Genomic DNA, 18,940 nt, shown 5'->3' on the forward strand with positions numbered 1-18,940 from the left:
ACAAGACACTTTTGGCCATTAGGGACGAAGTTCTCCCTTCAAAAGCAATATTTTGGCCTCTTTCTCCTTTGTTCCTACTCTACTTATTTCGTTACACTTTTCCATTTGTAGTAAGTTTTAGTTGAGCTCTACGAACTCATATCACATACAATAGATTAACAACACGATTTTAAATTTATGTCCTCTCAAAAGCTTGTTGGCCTCTTTATTGATGAGGACAAGGACAAGGACAAGGGTCATGGAGCACTAAAAGGACTTGGAGGACCAATCACAAGGGCTAGAGCTAAAAAGGCCAAAGAGACTCTTCAGTAAGTAGTGGAAACCATTCTTGAAGACAAAGTGGTAGAAGAGATGGAACCAAAAATCATGATGATCATTCAGGCCCCAGAAGAAGAGCCAGCCCACGCATTGGGGGCGGGCATGTGATGCTTTGTTTTATTTTATTTCAATAAAGATGCAAATGACCAATTGAATAAGTTGGATCCAAATGCATTATGTTGTTGAATTTTATTTTAGTGTGTTTAATCCACTTCAACTGGTGTGTGTGTGTGCATGTGGCGCATGAAGGGCTTAAAGGGAGGGACCCATTCCTTTCTTAAAACTCTTTGAATGTGTTTAAATTTGAATAAGTTCTGAATGGAGGAGTTACATCAGCAAAGTCAAAGGATTGAAGAGCTTTCAAAGCCAAGAATGGAGTTACAAAGACAAGGAAATTAAGTGCATAAAGAGCATTGAATGCTATGTTCCCTGGTCAGAATAACAATCAAGAAAGGGAGCTACATGAAGCAATCAGCCGCCAAATACACGTTCAGGGCTGAATCAAATCACTATCTTCCTCTTTTAATTTGTAACTCCTAGCCTAGGATTCTTCTAGAGAAATTACACCTCATCATTTTTTGTAACTAGGCTAAATTTTCTTCTTCTTTATAAGGACCACTCCTTCATTGTAATAGACAGATTATGAATGAAATTAGTATTTTTCTTTTTCTGAGTGATTCGAATTTGTGAGAGTGATTCTCATAGTTCTTGAGTGATTCAAGAATTAGGCTTATCAAAGGTTTGCCACCACCTTTGTGTGAAGTCTTCATCTTCCATTTCACTAAAACTTCCCCTCTTTTCTGTCCATATCCCTTCTATCACGAAATTCTTCTTCTTCTTTCTCACATTTCAGAGTTCTCATCATCCAAGATCAATCCTAGACGATCCATTTCAGCCCTTGCATCAACTTGGGGCGTATCATTTGGTATCAGTGCTCCGGTTCTAGGATTCTTCATTATTTTCTTCTCTGGAATTTTGGTTAGCAACTTTTAAATTTGTCTTGCATTAGTTCTTAATTTTTCTTTGGGCTGAACCATTGCAAAACTTAAGCCTTGTTCAAAAAAAAAATCAAAAAAAAAGAAGAACGAAAATCCAAAAAAAAATACAAAAAAAAATGATGGCTGAATGGTTCTTGTTAAGTAGCCAAAATCAAATTGTCTCAAAGTGATATTGTTGCTAGAATTCCAGTTTTTCATTCTTCCTTTCTTTTCTATTCATTTCTGTTGTTCTTAAATTTTGTTCATTTTCTTCTTGTGTCTCTTTCTCTGTTCAGTTCTGTTAGTTTTTTTTTTTTTTGGTTTCTTTTCCTCTTCTATTTTCTTAAGTCCATTCTAATCTGTGTGACTCTACACAAATTTGGTGGCATAATTCTTTATGTGTCTTAACTTTGATTTACTCAAGAGATTGTGAGAATTTTTTAGTGGAAAAAGGCAAGAGTACACATCATAGAAAAGCCAATTTGAGGGAAAACACGAGTGAAGTGAGGTAAACACTAACATTTGTTTGTTCTACTTCAATCTTTTCATTTTTCAAAGATGTCAGGAGAAGAGGAGGAGCAACCAGCAGTGCGACTTTCGACCATCGAAATGCGGGCTCTTACACAACAACTGGAAAACTTAATGAGGAGGCAAACTGAAGAGATCCACGAAAGGCTAGATCAAATGGAGAACAGGAACAATAGTGACAGTGAAGGCGGGAGGCCACGACGAATTCGTGAAAATCCTAGACGTGCTCGGATTGAAGGAGTCAAATTCCAAATTCCTCCTTTTAAGGGAAAGAGTGATCCAGAGGCATACTTGGAGTGGGAACTCAAAATAGAGCATGTCTTTGCTTGCAACAACTATGAGGAGGACCAAAAGGTGAAACTTGCAGCTGCTCACTTTTCAGACTATGCTCTTGTTTGGTGGAATAAGTTTGCAAAAGAGAGATTGAGAAATGAGGAGCCAGCGGTGGAAACATGGGCTGAAATGAAACGAATCATGAGAAAAAGATATGTCCCTTCAAGCCATGCTAGGGATGTAAAATTTAACTTCAAAAACTTACCCAAGGCAGCAAGAGCGTTGAGGAGTATTACAACGAACTTGAGGTGCTTATGTTGCAAGCCAATCTTGAGGAGGATGAAGAGGTAACCATGATTCGATTTATTAATGGTTTATCTAATGATGTTAGAGATATTGTAGAACTTCAGGAATATGTAGACATGGAGGAATTGCTGCACAAGACCACTAAAGTTGAGCAACAACTCAAAAGGAAAGGGCTTGCAAGGAAGAGTTCTACCAATTCCAATTCACCTTGGAGAGACAGAATGAAGAATGAAGGGCCGAGCACCCTTAGTAAACCAGCCACCAAACCACAAGCTTCAGCTCCTTCAAAACCTCTTGAACAACCATCCAAAAAGAGCAAAGAGGTCAAGTGCTTCAAATGCCAAGGTATGGGACATTATGCTTATGAATGTGCCTCCAAAAAGACCATGATTCTTAAGGATGATGGAGACTACACCAGTGAGTCCGAAGGTGAACAAAGTGAAGAAGAAGAGGAGGCAGCCATGAATGGTGAACTGTTGATGATCCGGAGAATGCTTGGTAGCCAACAAAAGCCAAAGAAAGAAAGCCAAAGAGAGAATATCTTTCACACAAGATGTTCTGTCAATGGGCAGATTTGCTTGATGATTGTTGATGGCGGGAGCTGTACTAATGTGGCTAGTGAAAGAATGGTGGAGAAGCTGAACCTGGTCACAAAACCACATCCTTGGCCATACAAACTTCAATGGCTCAGCCACTATGGAGAAATACAAGTAAGTAAGCAAGTTGAAGTTGACTTTTCCATTGGCAAATACAGGGATAAGGTTCTTTGTGATGTTGTTCCCATGGAGGCTAGTCACATACTGTTGGGAAGACCATGGCAATATGACACCAACTCTGATCATAATGGCAGCACCAACAAGATCTCATTCCAACATCATGGCCAGAAAACTACGCTCCAACCTTTGAGCCCTAGGGAGGTGCGTGAGGATCAAAAGAAAATGAGAGAAAAGATTGAACAAAAGAGAAAAGAAAAGAGTGAGACACTTGAGAGAAAGCAAACAGAAAAGAGTGAAACACTTGAGAGAGAGAAAAAGGAAAATAGTGAAATACTTGAGAGAAAAGAAATTTGTTTGATCAAAAAGAGAGAGGTGAAAAGGATGATAGCTTCAAAACAGATCCTATGCTTGATGTTTTGCAAAAAATAGATTTTGAACACTAACACTTTTGAAAATTTTGAACTGCCTTTTAGTGTTAAATCTCTTTTGCAGGATTATGAGGATGTGTTTCCAACAAGTGTTCCAAGTGGTCTACCACCACTGAGAGGAATTGAGCATCAAATTGATCTCATTCCGAGAGCTTCTTTGCCTAATAGGCCAGCATATAGAAGCAACCCACAAGAAACCACTGAAATTCAAAGACAAGTGGAAGAACTCTTGAACAAAGGGTGGGTAAGAAATAGCATGAGTCCTTGTGCTGTACCGGCGATTTTGGTACCAAAGAAAGATGGGACTTGGAGAATGTGCTCTGATTGTAGAGCCTTGAATAACATCACCATTAAGTATAGGCACCCTATTCCTAGACTTGATGAATTGCATGGAGCATGTTATTTTTCTAAAATTGATTTGAAAAGTGGTTACAATCAAATAAGGATTAAAGAAGGGGATGAATGGAAAACTGCTTTCAAAACTAAATATGGTTTGTATGAATGGTTGGTTATGCCTTTTGGTTTAACTAATGTACCTAGTACTTTTATGAGACTAATGAACCATGTTTTGAGGGAATTCATTGGGAAATTTGTGGTTGTGTACTTTGATGATATTTTGGTCTATAGCACTACTCTTGAGCTGCATGTTGAGCACTTAAGATCTGTCTTGAGTATGCTTAGAAAGGAACAATTGTTTGCCAATCTTGAGAAATGCACTTTTTGCATTGACCATGTTGTATTTCTTGGTTTTGTTGTGAGTTCGAAAGGAGTGTAGGTTGATGAGGAAAAGATCAAAGCCATTCAAGACTGGCCCACTCCTAAATCCATGGGTGATGTAAGAAGTTTTCATGGCTTTGCCAGTTTCTACAGGAGGTTTGTTTAGGACTTTAGTACCTTGGCAGCACACCTAAATGAAGTGGTGAAAAAGAATGTGGGTTTTCATTGGGGAAAGAATCAAGAAGAGGCATTTGCTGCCCTAAAGCATAAGCTTACCCATGCCCCTATACTTGCTTTACCTAACTTTGCTAAATCTTTTGAACTTGAATGTGATGCTTCAAATGTAGGTATTGGTGTTGTGTTGCTTCAAGAAGGCCACCCAATTGCTTATTTTAGTGAAAAGTTAAGCGGAGCTGCCCTTAACTATTCCACTTATGATAAGGAATTGTATGCTTTGGTGAGAACTTTGAAGACTTGGCAGCATTATCTTTTGCCCAAGGAATTCGTGATCCACAGTGATCATGAGTCGCTGAAATACTTGAAGGGGCAAGGTAAGTTGAACAAAAGGCATGCCAAATGGGTTGAATTTTTGGAACAATTTCCCTATGTCATAAAACACAAAAAGGGGAAAAGTGTAAGGCCCGAGTTTTTAAGTTTATGATAAGTGAATAAACTTCTTATTCACGATTAGGGTTGATGTAATGTGAAGGGAAACCTGAACGAAAGTTTATTAAATGAAATATATTTATGAAGGAGAAAGTTCAGGAAAAGTCAAAGGATTGTATCGAAGTCGATTTAAGTTATAGCACGACTAATATTCGCATTTAAAACCTAGGACAAGAACCTTAGGAAACAAAACTATGTTCCAGCTTTGGAACACTATAGGAATATAATTTCCAACAAACTTCCAGCTTTGGAACACTGTAGGAATTTAGTCCAAAAATCTTTAAAGAAATATTAGAACTTCTCTTTTTCCATATATCACAATCATTTCGAGGCGAAACTCTAGGATCTACGAACGTCCGATTCCAATCATCGGAAGTTTGCCGAAACCGAATCCCTGGTATTTCAAAACCCTAGAATTTCTCGACAATGAAGACTTTTTCTATTCAGAGCTTCAAATGAAGATTCTACACGCGTAGACCCATTTCTCTTGATGATTTCAATCTTTCTTCAGAAGGAAGTTTTCCATTCCGACATTCGATGCAAAAAGTAACTTATCGGGTAAAATAGTTTTACACCGACTTTGCATTAGTCACCTAAAATATAAGGAGACCTCATTTTAGTTTTGGAATTCTTTCGCCAAAACCTATCTTAGAATTCATGGAGAATGAAGCCGGAAAAATCAGATTCGCGAAACTTTCATTTTACCGCGTTTTGCCAACCTCTATATATAGCCAAGATATGAGAAAATATCACAAATTTCCACCATTTCTCTCCAAAACCTGCGAATTTGCTAACAGGAAGAAGGAAGAAGAGCTTTTGTTCATTTCTTGCTTGATCGTCGATCAACCAGTTGCTACTTCAAGGCTTCGAGGTATAGTCGCTAATCCTTACCTCTGATCGCTTTTTCCATAGCTTTTCTGTAGAGTTTTCTGAGCGGATAGTTTATGGGTTTTTGCAAAACTATCCTGAATCTTTCATTTTTGATTCTAAACCTCTTCCTTATGCGCCCAAGATCACTTCTGCCGGGTTAGATTTTCCGTTATGTCGCCGGAATTCCGCCGGAATCAATTTGAACCTAAAATACCCATTTTTGGAGTTTTTGGTGTAAAGCTTCAACCTTTAGGCTGAAAACTATCGCCTTAGCTTAGTGCTAGTAGGATTAGTTGTCATAAACGTCGTTGGTGACGTCCCTGCAAAATTTTATTTTTGGGATTTCAGTTTTGAAAATCCTAAGTTAAAAATCATGACCAAAATACCCCTGCGACAGTTTTTGATCCGATAATTTTTCCGAGTTCAGAATACCCTTAGTTACGGCTTATGAAAGCATAGGAACCAAGTTTGATCGAAGAAAAATCGAGCCCCACAATTACCAAAAGTGGCCGAGCCCTATAGGGGAGGAGGAGGAAAATTTCCTTTTCCGAAAACTTGTCTTTCGCGCTAGATTATCGTACCTTAGAGTATAGATTACTTCGAGTAACCTTAGTAAGTATCGATAACTTAGTTTTCGATAGATTCTGATAGTATTTCTGTGGTTTTGCTCTAAAGGTGATTTTGAGGAATTCCTAGAGGAGCAAGCCTTTGATTGTGAACAAGTGTTAGGAGATCGTCCTGGAGAATCTACAGGTGAGGGCTACTCACTGAACTATTAGTTAATGCTTAGGGTCGATGTTTCGACATTGTTTACTGTTTATGCACTGGAATTGTGGGTGATTGGAAAATGTTTTCTGAGGCTTCGGCTGACAATGTAGATGATGCATCTACTGAATGTTTTTGATGAGTGAATGACATGCTAAGTGCTAATTGGGTAATTTAGGATGTGTGGTGCATGCCTTATATGCTAGGTGCTATGTGGTTATTGCTTAAGATATTGACATATGACATGTTGATTGATTATGATGAGTTAATTCTGCTTTTGCACTATAATCTGAGTTTCTGAACGGTGAGAAAAGCGGGCAGGTCATGCCGATTTTATTTTGAGAGTTTTGAGAAAGCTTGAAAGGACGAATGAGATTCGGGCCTTGTTGTGGTGTTGTATGGATCGAGACATTCTCTGGAGTCATTTGGGGATTAGGAGATCCCGAGAACTTATAGGATTCGCGATAAGACTAAAAGGATAATTATTTTGTAAAGAAAACTCATAAGACATTAAACAACCTCTAAATCTTTAAGTAATGGTAATAATCTCGGAAGGAAGCTTTGGATGCAAATCATAGTTTTGGAAAACGAGAAGTGTCGTCGGATCCCAGCATTGAGAAAGTTGAGGGGCTTCGAGTATGTAGATGTTGTGGTGCTGTTGGAGCAGCGTTTGTTGTTGTGCTGTTGGAGCAGCTATTGTGGTTGTGCTGTTGGAGCAGCTATGTTGTTGGGTGTATCTTCGACTTTGCGGCGCGAATCCGTATGTCCAAACCCGACGGGTTGGGCCGATTCGGCAATAATTGTTGACACGCGCGAATCCGTATATTCAATCCGATGGATTGGATCGATTCGGCGGTAGTCACTCTGGCACGCGTGAGTCCGTATGTTCAATCCGATGGATTGGATCGATTCAGCGATTGCCATTTTACCTCGCGTGAATCCGTATGTTCAATCCGAGGGATTGGATCGATTCAGCGACAACTGTTCGACACGCGCGGATCCGTATGTTCAATCCGATGGATTGGATCGATTCGGCGATAGTCATTGGACACGCGCAACGTCCGTATGTTCGACTCCTTTGAGTGAACCGACTTGGCGTTGTCATTTGTTGCGTGTGCGAGTCCGTACGTTCATCCCGATGGGTTGGATCGACTCGACATGCCTAATTGTGGGAGTTGCGTGTGCGAGTCCGTATGTTCAACCCAAGGGGTTGGATCGACTTGACATGCCTAATTGTTGGGCTATCCTGGGGATAAGTCCGGGAAACCGGTAGTTTCCGAGTATGTGATACTCTTTGCTTGTTGAGCAGTTGTGACCATCGGATTGAGATGAGTCGGATGATCCGGAGATCATCATGAGTTACTATGTTGATGTGAAGAAGTGTCTTTTGTCGCAGAATCGACTTTACCTTAGGGTAAGCTTTTAGAGACTTTAATTTACCTAGAACACGTGGCGACGTGTCGAGTGAGAGTCGGAGACGTTGTTTGACTAATCCTCCTGCATTCATGCATACTGATTTAGTTGTCGAGTGTGATTGTTATTTGTTAATCCTATTTGGAACATGTTAATTGTTATTATTGCTGTTAAGTTCATTATGGAATACGCAACCCTAGGATGTTATCCCTAGCTATAAGCCTAAGTGGCTATTCTCTTATCTATATCTATTGGTGCTATTATTTATGTAATTCTTTGGAGTTGACCCTCGCGTCTTCTGTGTGTGCTTAGCGGACAAACGCCCTTTGTCAGATGTCTTTGGCGGACTGGTTCACGACGGTTCACCCTTCGGGGGAAACTAGAGTTGGGATGCTGGAACAGGAGCGCATCGCGATAGCGAGCGGAGGACGGATGGTGTACATAGACTTGGTCGTTCTGGATTCTGATTCAGACGACGATCATGCTAGTACATAGTTTTGAGTGTTGGTATGAGCTCCTCGAGTTAGGATTAGTGTAGGAGTAGAGTTTTAGCTCTGACAGTCTTGCTTCATTTGTTACTTAGGGGACAGGGTAGATCCGCCTATAGCTTTTTGTGTGGTTTCCTTACGGGAATCACAGAGAGTTGGTTGGACTTAGGAGGTCTTATTTTCAGGCCATTGGGTCAGCTGATTCTCAGTTTTGAGGGATGGTGTTGCGGGCACTTCACCCTTTTCATTTGGTTTGTATATATTGCCTACGGGCGTTGCACTTTTCTTTCCGTCACTGGAGGTTACTCGTGACGAGGTTGTTACTTACAGCGGGGGCTGTTTATATATTGTATATTAGTTCTATTGCTTTTCGCTTTTGGGTTTTATTTAATTCAGTCTTGTCTTAGTTATTATCGAAAAAAAAATAATATTTCACGTTTTTCCGCATTAAGTTTACTTTTGGTTACTAAAGTGACGCCACCGAAATCGGGGTGTTACAAAAAGTAACATTGTGGCTGATGCTTTATCCAGGAGACACATGTTGCTTTCCATGTTAGAGACTAAATTGCTAGGACATGAACATGTGAAAGAAATGTATGAAAAAGATGATAACTTTGCTGACATTTTTTTGGCTTGTGAGAAAGTTTCTCAAAATGGATTTTATAGGCACAATGGATTTTTATTTAAGGAAAACAGGTTTTGTGTGCCTAAAAGTTCCATTAGAGAACTGCTTGTTAAAGAATCCCATGGTGGGGGATTAATGGGTCATTTTGGAGTCCAAAAGACTCTATAAACTTTACAGGAACATTTCTATTGGCCCAAAATGAAACATGATGTGATCAAGTTTTGTGAACATTGCATTGTTTGCAAGAAGGCTAAGTCTAAGGTGATGCCACATGGTTTGTATACTCCTTTGCCAATCCCTGAATACCCTTGGGTTGACTTGTCTATGGACTTTGTTTTAGGCCTCCCTAGAACAAAGAATGGTAAGGATTCAATTTTTGTGGTTGTTGATACGTTTTCAAAAATGGCTCACTTTATTCCTTGCAGGAAAGCTGATGATGCTTGTCACATTGCGGATTTGTTCTTTAATGAAGTTGTAAGACTTCATGGGATGCCTAGAAGCATAGTTAGTGATAGGGACACCAAGTTCCTAAGTCACTTCTGGAGGACCTTATGGGGGAAGTTAGGCACTAAACTTTTGTTCTCTACCACTTGCCACCCACAAACTGATGGGCAAACTAAGGTGGTTAATAGGACCCTAGGCACCTTGCTTAGGACTGTCCTTAAGGCCAATTTAAAGGCTTGGGAGGCGTGTTTGCCTCATGTTGAATTTGCTTACAATAGGGCTGTCCATAGCACTACCAATTGCTCTCCATTTGAAGTAGTGTATGGATTTAACCCTTTGACTTCTCTTGATTTGTTGCCTATGCCTAACATTTATGTTTTCAAGCACAAGGAAGGACAGGGCAAAGCGGAATATGTCAAGAAGATGCATGAGCGTGTGAAGGCTCACATTGAGAGAAAGTATGAGAGTTATGCTAGGCAAGCTAACAAGGGAAGTGCTTGAGAGAGTCAATAACAATGCCTACAAAATAGAGCTTCCAGGTGAGTATAACATCAGCTCAACCTTTAATGTCTCTGATTTATCTCTCTTCGATGCAGATGGAGGAGAATTTGATTTGAGGTCAAATCCTTTTCAAGAGGGAGGGAATGATGAGGAAATGGACAAGGACAAGGGTCATGGAGCACTAAAAGGACTTGGAGGACCAATGACAAGGGCTAGAGCTAAAAAGGCCAAAGAGACTCTTCAGCAAGTAGTGGCAACCATTCTTGAAGACAAAGCGGTAGAAGAGATGGAACCAAAAATCATGATGATCATTCAGGCCCAAGAAGAAGAGCCAGCCCACGCATAGGGGCGGGCATGTGATGCTTTGTTTTATTTTAGTTCAATAAAGATGCAAATGACCAATTGAATAAGTTGGATCCAAATGCATTATGTTGCTGAATTTTATTATAGTGTGTTTAATCCACTTCAACTGGTGTGTGTGTGCATGTGGCGCATGAAGGGCTTAAAGGGAGGGACCCATTCCTTTCTTAAAACTCTTTGAATGTGTTTAAATTTGAATAAGTTCTGAATGGAGGAGTTACATCAGCAAAGTCAAAGGATTGAAGAGCTTTCAAAGCCAAGAATGGAGTTACAAAGACAAGGAAATTAAGTGCATAAAGAGCATTGAATGCTATGTTCCCTGGTCAGAATAACAATCAAGAAAGGGAGTTACATGAAGCAATCAGCCACCAAATACACGTTCAGGGCTGAAGCAAATCACTATCTTCATCTTTTAATTTGTAACTCCTAGCCGAGGATTCTTCTAGAGAAATTACGACTCATCATTTTTTGTAACTAGGCTAAATTTTCTTCTTCTTTATAAGGACCATTCCTTCAATGTAATAGACAGATTATGAATGAAATTAGTATTTATCTTTTTCTGAGTGATTCAGATTTGTGAGAGTGATTCTCATAGTTCTTGAGTGATTCAAGAATTAGGCTTATCAAAGGTTTTCCACCACCTTTGTGTGAAGTCTTCATCTTCCATTTCACTAAAACTTCCCCTCTTTTCTATCCAATTCCCTTCTATCACAAAATTCTTCTTCTTCTTTCTCACATTTCAGAGTTCTCATCATCCAAGATCAATCCTAAACGATCCATTTCAGCCCTTGCATCAACTTGGGGCGTATCATTTATACTTTTGTCCTACTCTAAAACCTAAACCCTAAACCCTTAGCCCTTAACCTTAAACAACCAAATTTAGTTGAGCTCCACGAACTTGCATCACATTCGATGGAGGAATATCATCAGCTTAAACTTATTGTGGTACAACAAGACACTTTTGGTCATTAGGGACGAATTTCTCCACTCAAAAGCAATATTTTGGCCTCTTTCTCCTTTGTTCCTACTCTACTTATTTCGTTACAATTCTCCATTTGTAGTAAATTTTAGTTGAGCTCAACGAACTCATATCACATACAATAAATTAACAATACGATTTTAAATTTATGTCCTCTCCAAAGCTTGTTGGTCTCTTGATACTTTTGTCCTACTCTAAACCCTAAACCCTTAACACTTAACCTTAAACACCCACATTTAGTTGAGCTCTACGAACTTGCATCACATTCAATGGAGGAATATCATTAGCTTAAACTTATGGTGGTACAACAAGACACTTTTGGTCATTGGGGACGAATTTCGCCACTCAAAAGCAATATTTTGGCCTCTTTCTCCGTTGTTCCTACTCTACATATTTCGATACAATTCTCCATTTGTAGTAAGTTTTAGTTGAGCTCTACGAACTCATATCACAAACAATAGATTAACAACACGGTTTTAAATTTATGTCCTCTCAAAAGCTTGTTGGCCTCTTTATTCTTTTGTCCTACTCTAAAAACCTAAACCCTAAACCCTATACCCTTCCCTTAACCTTAAACACCTACATTTAGTTGAACTCTACGAACTGGCATCACATTAGATGGAGGAATATCATGAGCTTAAACTTATTGTGGTACAACAAGACACTTTTGGCCATTAGGGACGAATTTCTCCACTCAAAAGCAATATTTTGGCCTCTTTCTCCTTTGTTCCTACTCTACTTATTTCGTTACAATTTGCCATTTGTAGAAAGGTATAGTTGAGCTCTAAGAACTCATGTCACATACAATAGATTAATCACACAATTTTAAATTTATGTCCTCTCAAAAGCTTGTTGTCCTCTTTATACTTTTGTCGTAGTCTAAACTCTAAACCCAAAACCCTTAACCTTAAACACCCACATTTAGTTGAGCTCTACGAACTTGCATCACATTCGATGGAGGAATAGCATGAGCTTAAACTTATTGCGGTACAACAAGACACTTTTGCTCATTAGGGACGAATTTCTCCACTCAAAAGCAATATTTTGGCCTCTTTCTCCTTTGTTCCTACTCTATTTATTTCGTTACAATTCTCCATTTGTAGTTAGTTTTAGTTGAGCTTTACGAACTAATATCACATACAATAGATTAATAACTCGATTTTAAATTTATGTCCTCTCAAAAGCTTGTTGGCCTCTATATACTTTTGTCCTACTCTAAAACTTAAACCCTAAACCTTCCCTTGACCTTAAACACCCACATTTAGTTGAGCTCTACGAACTTTCATCACATTCGATGGAGGAAAATCATGAGGTTAAACTTATTGTGGTACAACAAGACACTTTTGGTCATTAGGGACGAATTTCTCCACTCAAAAGCTATATTTTGGCCTCTTTCTCCTTTGTTCCTACTCAATTTATTTCGTTTCAATTTGTAACGCCCCGATTTCTCGAGTGTCACACAGTAACCAAAACGTTGTGAATTTGCGTCGTTTAATTAATTAATCTTCAATTAGTGACAAAAGTTCAATTTTACAAAATTCTTGAAACTTAACCATTTCAAACTTGCGGAAATAATCATCAACGTAAACCTCAAACTTTATTAATCATTGAAATGAGTATGAAATAAATATCTGAAAGAAAACTTCAAAGTAAATTACATCAAGTTAAAATATCCCAACTAAAATAAAGTAATAGTTCAATGCTTCCAAAACTCGGTACTCTCAACCTAAAACGAAAAAATGGATGTCTCTCAACCCAACCATATCCTTGGCCCCTTCCTCTTTATCTTCTTCCTCTTCATCAGAGGTGTAGTCGTCATCCGGTAGTGGCTCATCACGTAGTATCAGCTCCCAAGAATGAGTCGTCGCCGTTATCTTCACGACCATCTACCCCCCCCCCCAAATAAACACATAAACAAGTAGTGCAAGGGACAGGTTCCACAACAAATCTTGCATAAATATAATCACATCTCATATAAACTTTCATCATATGAACATAACCACATGTCATAACTTCTCTTGTATTAATAGCACTAATTGAGTTAGTAACCTACTCGCAGTTAGACTAACGTTTCATCGCATCACACAACCCACCAAAACTCCTTGGCCAATCACATACATCCGCAGATGTACAATCACATGGATACGCAATGATCCACAAATCACAATTCTCACGGTGACCGCAGTCAACCAATTCACGAGGATCCACTGATCCACAAATCTCTCTCGCGTGCAAGCTACCGTTTGTCTCTAACGGCACCATCGTTCTCATGGACCATAGTCTACACTAGACCTATGACTGATTATTCACTTTTACTTGCAAGCGAGTTATAATCTCATTCTCTTTGTATTTAAGGCTCTAAAGTCAGTCCTAGAGTCTTATCAACTTTAACGACAAATAATAAACATAACGACAATAGATATTCACAACACCAATGGGAATTACGGCTAGGTTAGCCATGGTTCCTCAGTCAGGCAATATTCGTATATCCTAGATATTCATAATCATATTCACATGCCTTTCACACATAAACCATGCCAAATTAATCAAGCAAAACATCAAATAGTACCATTGAGCAAGATGTTCAGAATTTAAAGGTCACGGTCGTTTTCTAAAAAAAAACAACAGAAACCACAGTCACTAAAAATGTTCTACAGAACTCATTCCACAGCCAATTTTTACGTTTTACACATATCTGGAAAGAGAATTTAAAATCCTACAACTTTCTAGTTCACCACGTTTTCGTTTGAAAATCAGAACTAGGTGATATTGGACCACGAAGTTTTCTGTCCAGTACAGGAAAAACAACAGGTACATCAGTTACTAAAAATGTCCTCCAGAACTCATTACTAAACCAAAAATTATGTTCTTTATACGTCTGGAATTCAGTGTGATTGAAATTGATGGATACAATTTTTGTATTTTCAATCAGAGGTGATAGTCAACAAACTCCTGAGATGAAGAACAAGAACGTGTCTTTGTTTTTACTATTTAGGCGCTTTGGCCAACAAACTCCCGAAAGGGAGAACAAGAATATGTTTCTTCGTTTTTCATCCCCCTATCTTTGCGAGACGCTTCCTCGCGCTGAAGCCAGCTCCTTGTGGATCCTTCAGCAGTAATAGTATTTCAAGCTCGCCGCGTTCCAGGAACGTGGCACTCGCCTTCCATCTTAGCTCTCTAGGTGATAAGCCTCCTTTCCCAAAGCCTTCAGAATTCTGTAGGGGCCTTCCCAGATTGGACTCAGCTTGTTCCCGGTAATCCCAGTTCGTTTCTTAAGCACCAGGTCTCCCTTCTGCATCGCCCTCGGGCACACTTTCGTATCGTACTTCGTTGCAGCCCGCTGCTTCATCGCAGCCTCTCTGATGCGAGCCTCATCGTGTGTTTCTGATTACAAATCTAGCTCTACCGCCATGTTCGAGGAGTTCTCGCCTTTGAACTGTGGCGCTGTTCGCCAAGAACTGTTGTATATTTCTACGGGAAGCATGGCGTCCGCCCCGTAAGCCATCCTGAACGGAGTCTCCCCAGTGTATGAGTGTTGCGTTGTATAGTAGGGCCAGATCACAACCGGGAGTTCATCTAACCAGGCTCCATTTGCCTCTGAGAGCCACCGCTTCAAACCTCGCAGGATTACCTTATTTGCTGATTCTGCCTGCCCGTTAGTCTGTGGATGCTCTACTGAAGAGAATCTTCTCTGAATACCCATCTCTTCGCAGAATTCTCTGGTTTGATTACTTGCAAACTGCGTTCCATTGTCCGAAACGGTCGCCCATGGTACCCCGAACCGACATACGATTCTTTTCCAGTAAAAACTTACAATCTCCACCGCCACAAGGATGAACTTCATTTGTGACCTGGCGGTGGGGAAAGGCCCGACGAGGTCAACTCCCCACATGGCGAAGGGCCATGGGGAGCTAATCGTGGCCAATTGTTCCGCTAGAGCCCTGGGCAAGTCTGCAAACACTTGACACTTTTCGCATTTTTTCACGAATTCTGCACAGTCTTTTCTTATTGTAGGCCAGTAAAAACCTGCTCTGAGGACTTTGCTAGCCAGAGACCTTCCTCCGATGTGACTAGCGGAAACCCCCCCCCCCGTGAACCTCTGCCATAACAACCTCGTACTTCCCGGGCGGAAGACATCTCAGGAGTGGCGAACTAAATCCTCGTCGAAAGAGTATCCCATCTAGTAAAGTGTAGTGTCCTGCCTCTCTCCTTTGTTCCTTCGAGTATTTTACCACTTCGCTTGGCTCACCCTCCAAGATGTCTACAATGGGGTCCATCCAAGTTTCTTGGCGGTCAACCGAGGCTACCAAATCTCCTTCTATGCTAGGATTGGCGAGCGTCTCTTGGATCACACTTCCATTATTTCCCGGCTTCCGAGTGCTTGCCAATTTTGCTCGGGCGTCCGCTCTCTGGTTCTGCGCCCTTGACACGAATTCAACTACCACCTCTTGCAGTCGACCCATCAACAGTCGTACACGCTCTAGATATTTTATCAAGGCCGGGTCCTTCACCTGGAATTCCCCATTTACCTGGTTTGCCACTAGCAACGAGTCCGTTCTAACCAGCAAACTGTCAATCTGTACCTCAACTGCTAACTTCAGCCCGGCGATCAGGGCCTCATATTCTGCCTGGTTATTGCTGGCTTTGAACTGGAATCTGAGGGACTGCTCTAATACCAACTCCCCAGGCCCTTGTAGCGTCACCCCTACTTCACTTCCGTTGTCATTTGATGACCCATCGACAAACAATGTCCATTGCATGCTCACCTTCTCACTGTCTTCTGGCGTTAACTCCACCACAAAATCAGCTAAAGTCTGCGCACCGACCTTCCCCCTTTTGTCGTATTGCAAACCGTATTCTGACAATTCAACCGACCATGCGACAAGTCTCCCTGACAAATCTGGCTTCTGCAACACCTGTCTCAAAGGAAGATCAGTTCTTATTTTTACCTGAAAGATTTGAAAGTGAGGTCTTAGTCGTCTGGCGGTAACGAGGACGGGGAGCGCCGCCTTCTCTATCTTCTGATACCTAATCTCCGCCCCTTGAAGTGTATGGCTTACGAAGTAAACTATTTTTTGCTCTCTGTTTACCTCCTGAAGAATGACGGAGCTGATTGCATGATCGCTGAAAGAAAAATACAAGTGCAATGGGAGGCCTTGGGTAGGTTTTGACAACACGGGTGGCGCGAACAACATCTCTTTGAGGCGTTTAAAGGCTTCTTCGCATTCTGAACTCCACTCAAACGCCGCATTCTTCTTTAGGCACTTGAAGAATGGGGCCGACGTTTCGCCTGAATGAGGGAGAAACCTGGACAGGGCTGCAATCCGTCCCGTCAGGCGCTGCACCTCTTTTACACTGCTGGGGCTTTTCATTTCTTGGACTGTTTTACACTTATCTGGATTGATCTCAATCCCTCTTGACGTAATCATGAAGCCGAAAAACTTCCTGCCCTGTATACCAAAAGAACACTTCTCCGGATTGAGCCTCATATTATGCTTTCGGAGCCTGCCAAAAGCTTCCGTCAAATCCTCATGATGGCTTGATCCCAAAACCGATTTCACGATCATATCATCGACATATACCTCCATGTTCCTTCCCACTTAGCCCTCAAATACCCTATCCATCAACCGCTGATACGTCGCCCCCGCATTCTTCAGCCCAAAGGGCATGGTTTGATAACAGTAGTTTACCCTAGCGGTCATGAAGGTCGTTTTGTCTTCATCCGCTGGTGCATCTTGATTTGGTGATATCCCGAATAGGCATCCATCAGACTCAGCTGCTCATTTCCCGACGCTCCATCCACTAGCTTGTCTATGCTCGGTAATGGATAAGAATCTTTCGGACATGCCTTGTTCAGGTCTGTGTAGTCTACACACATCCGCCATTTTCCGTTCACCTTCTTTACCATCACCACATTCGCCAGCCAAGTAGGATACTTAATTTCCCGAATGAAGTGTGCCGCCAGTAATTTGCTTACCTCTTGTTGGATCACCTTCTCCTTTTCATCGCCCATTTGTCGGCGTGTCTGGGTCACTGGTTTAATTCCGGGATTTAGCGCCAGCCTGTGGCAAATGAAGTTCGGGTCTATTCCTGGCATGTCCTTGTGACTCTAAGCAAAGAGATCCAAGTTCTCGCCCAATAGCTTTGATAATCTTTGTTCTTGGGCCTCAGTCAGTCGGGTCCCTATTTTGAGTATCTTCTCGCCAAATTTCAGTTCCTTGGTCTACTCGATCGGCGTGGGCCTGTTGACTCGCCCCTTGGATCTAGGTTCTCTTCCGGCGCATCGACCTCGTTGCATCGGTGTCCCACCGAGGCGTTCCTTTTCTCGTACTGATCAACCGCGTTAAAGTAGCACTCCCTCGCAGTTTTCTGGTCCACAGCCACTCTCCCAACTCGTCCATTTGGCAAAGGATATTTAACCGCCAAGTGTGCCGTTGAAATCACAGCGCACAATCGGTTCAAGGTGTTTCTGCCAATTATCATGTTGTAAGATCCCTCCGTTCCTAGGATTAAGTATTTCACCCTCAGCGTCTTAGCGTTCTCGCTCGCCGAATGTGGTATCAAGGTCTAGGACGCCTCTCACCCATACTTGCTCGCCCGCAAACCCCACCAGAGTCCCTGCATAAGGAGTGAGATCTGCCTCATTCAAACCGAGTCGATCAAATGCCCCGCCGTAAATGATGTCCGCTGAACTCCCTTGATCCAAAAGTACTCGTTGTACATTAAGTTGGTTGACGCGAAGGAGAATTACAATCGGATCGTCTAGGTGTGGCTTTACTCCAAAGAAGTCATCGGATGAAAAGGTAATGTCTGGGTGTGAAAAGCCGAAAGGAACCTCTGTTACTGTGTTCACTGCCCTAGCGTACCGCTTTCTAGCTGCACTGGTGATTCCTCCTCCTCCAAACCCTCCGGCGATCGTGTGTCCTCCTTTGGGTATCGGAGCACTACCGCCCTGTATTCTAGTAGGTTTTCCTGCCGCTATCAGTTTTCCAACCTCACGCTGCAACGTGCGGCATTCCTCTGTGATGTGGCCCATGGCCTGGTGATAAACGCAACACTCACCTCCCGGCTCGCCGCTTATTCGCGTCGCTAACAGTTCTCGGAGGATTTCCGATTTAGACAATTTTTCCAGGCACGCCAGCTTTCCTTTTGCCGATCTTGAGTTTCTCAATTCCTTCGAGGATTTCCAATAGCTTTCCCTTTGAAATGTCCGAGGCTCCGCCGTTGTATTTGCTCCCCGGGCCTCCGTGTCTTGCTGCTCCAAACCACTACTTATGTCGCGAATCAGCCACCTCCAATCTCTGAGAGTGTCCAACGACTGAGGTGACGACGGTTTTTCTTCTGAGGGTAAACAAGGAGACTGAAGATTCCGCCTCCTTCTTGCGTCGCCTTCTATACGCGTGACGCGGACCACGCGTGTGTTTCATCTTTCGTTCGCTTCGTCGACGTTGCGCTTCCATCAAGTTCCCCCAACAAATCAAGAATTTGACTAAGAAATCAAAAACCAAAGAGGCACGAAAAATCGAAAGCTAAACCACGATCCACGTAGTCCAGGAATCGAAATCT

At 41.6% G+C, this 18,940-nt stretch overlaps 1 protein-coding gene across 1 annotated transcript; it reads right to left on the reverse strand.

Annotated features, from left to right (window-relative positions):
• Positions 1–15,444: 15,444 nt before the first annotated feature.
• LOC130736417 (uncharacterized) lies at positions 15,445–16,962 on the reverse strand. The gene has a single exon (XM_057588252.1). The coding sequence runs from the start codon at positions 16,960–16,962 to the stop codon at positions 15,445–15,447; it is 1,518 nt and encodes a 505-aa protein (XP_057444235.1).
• Between the last annotated feature and the right edge of the window lie 1,978 nt (positions 16,963–18,940).

The sequence above is a fragment of the Lotus japonicus genome, chromosome 2 (genome assembly GCF_012489685.1).
Source record: "Lotus japonicus ecotype B-129 chromosome 2, LjGifu_v1.2".
Classification (NCBI taxonomy): domain Eukaryota; kingdom Viridiplantae; phylum Streptophyta; class Magnoliopsida; order Fabales; family Fabaceae; genus Lotus; species Lotus japonicus.

Excerpts from the sequence above, each read along its gene's own strand:
- LOC130736417 (XM_057588252.1), bottom strand. The coding sequence starts at position 16,962 with ATGGAGGTATATGTCGATGATATGATCGTGAAATCGGTTTTGGGATCA.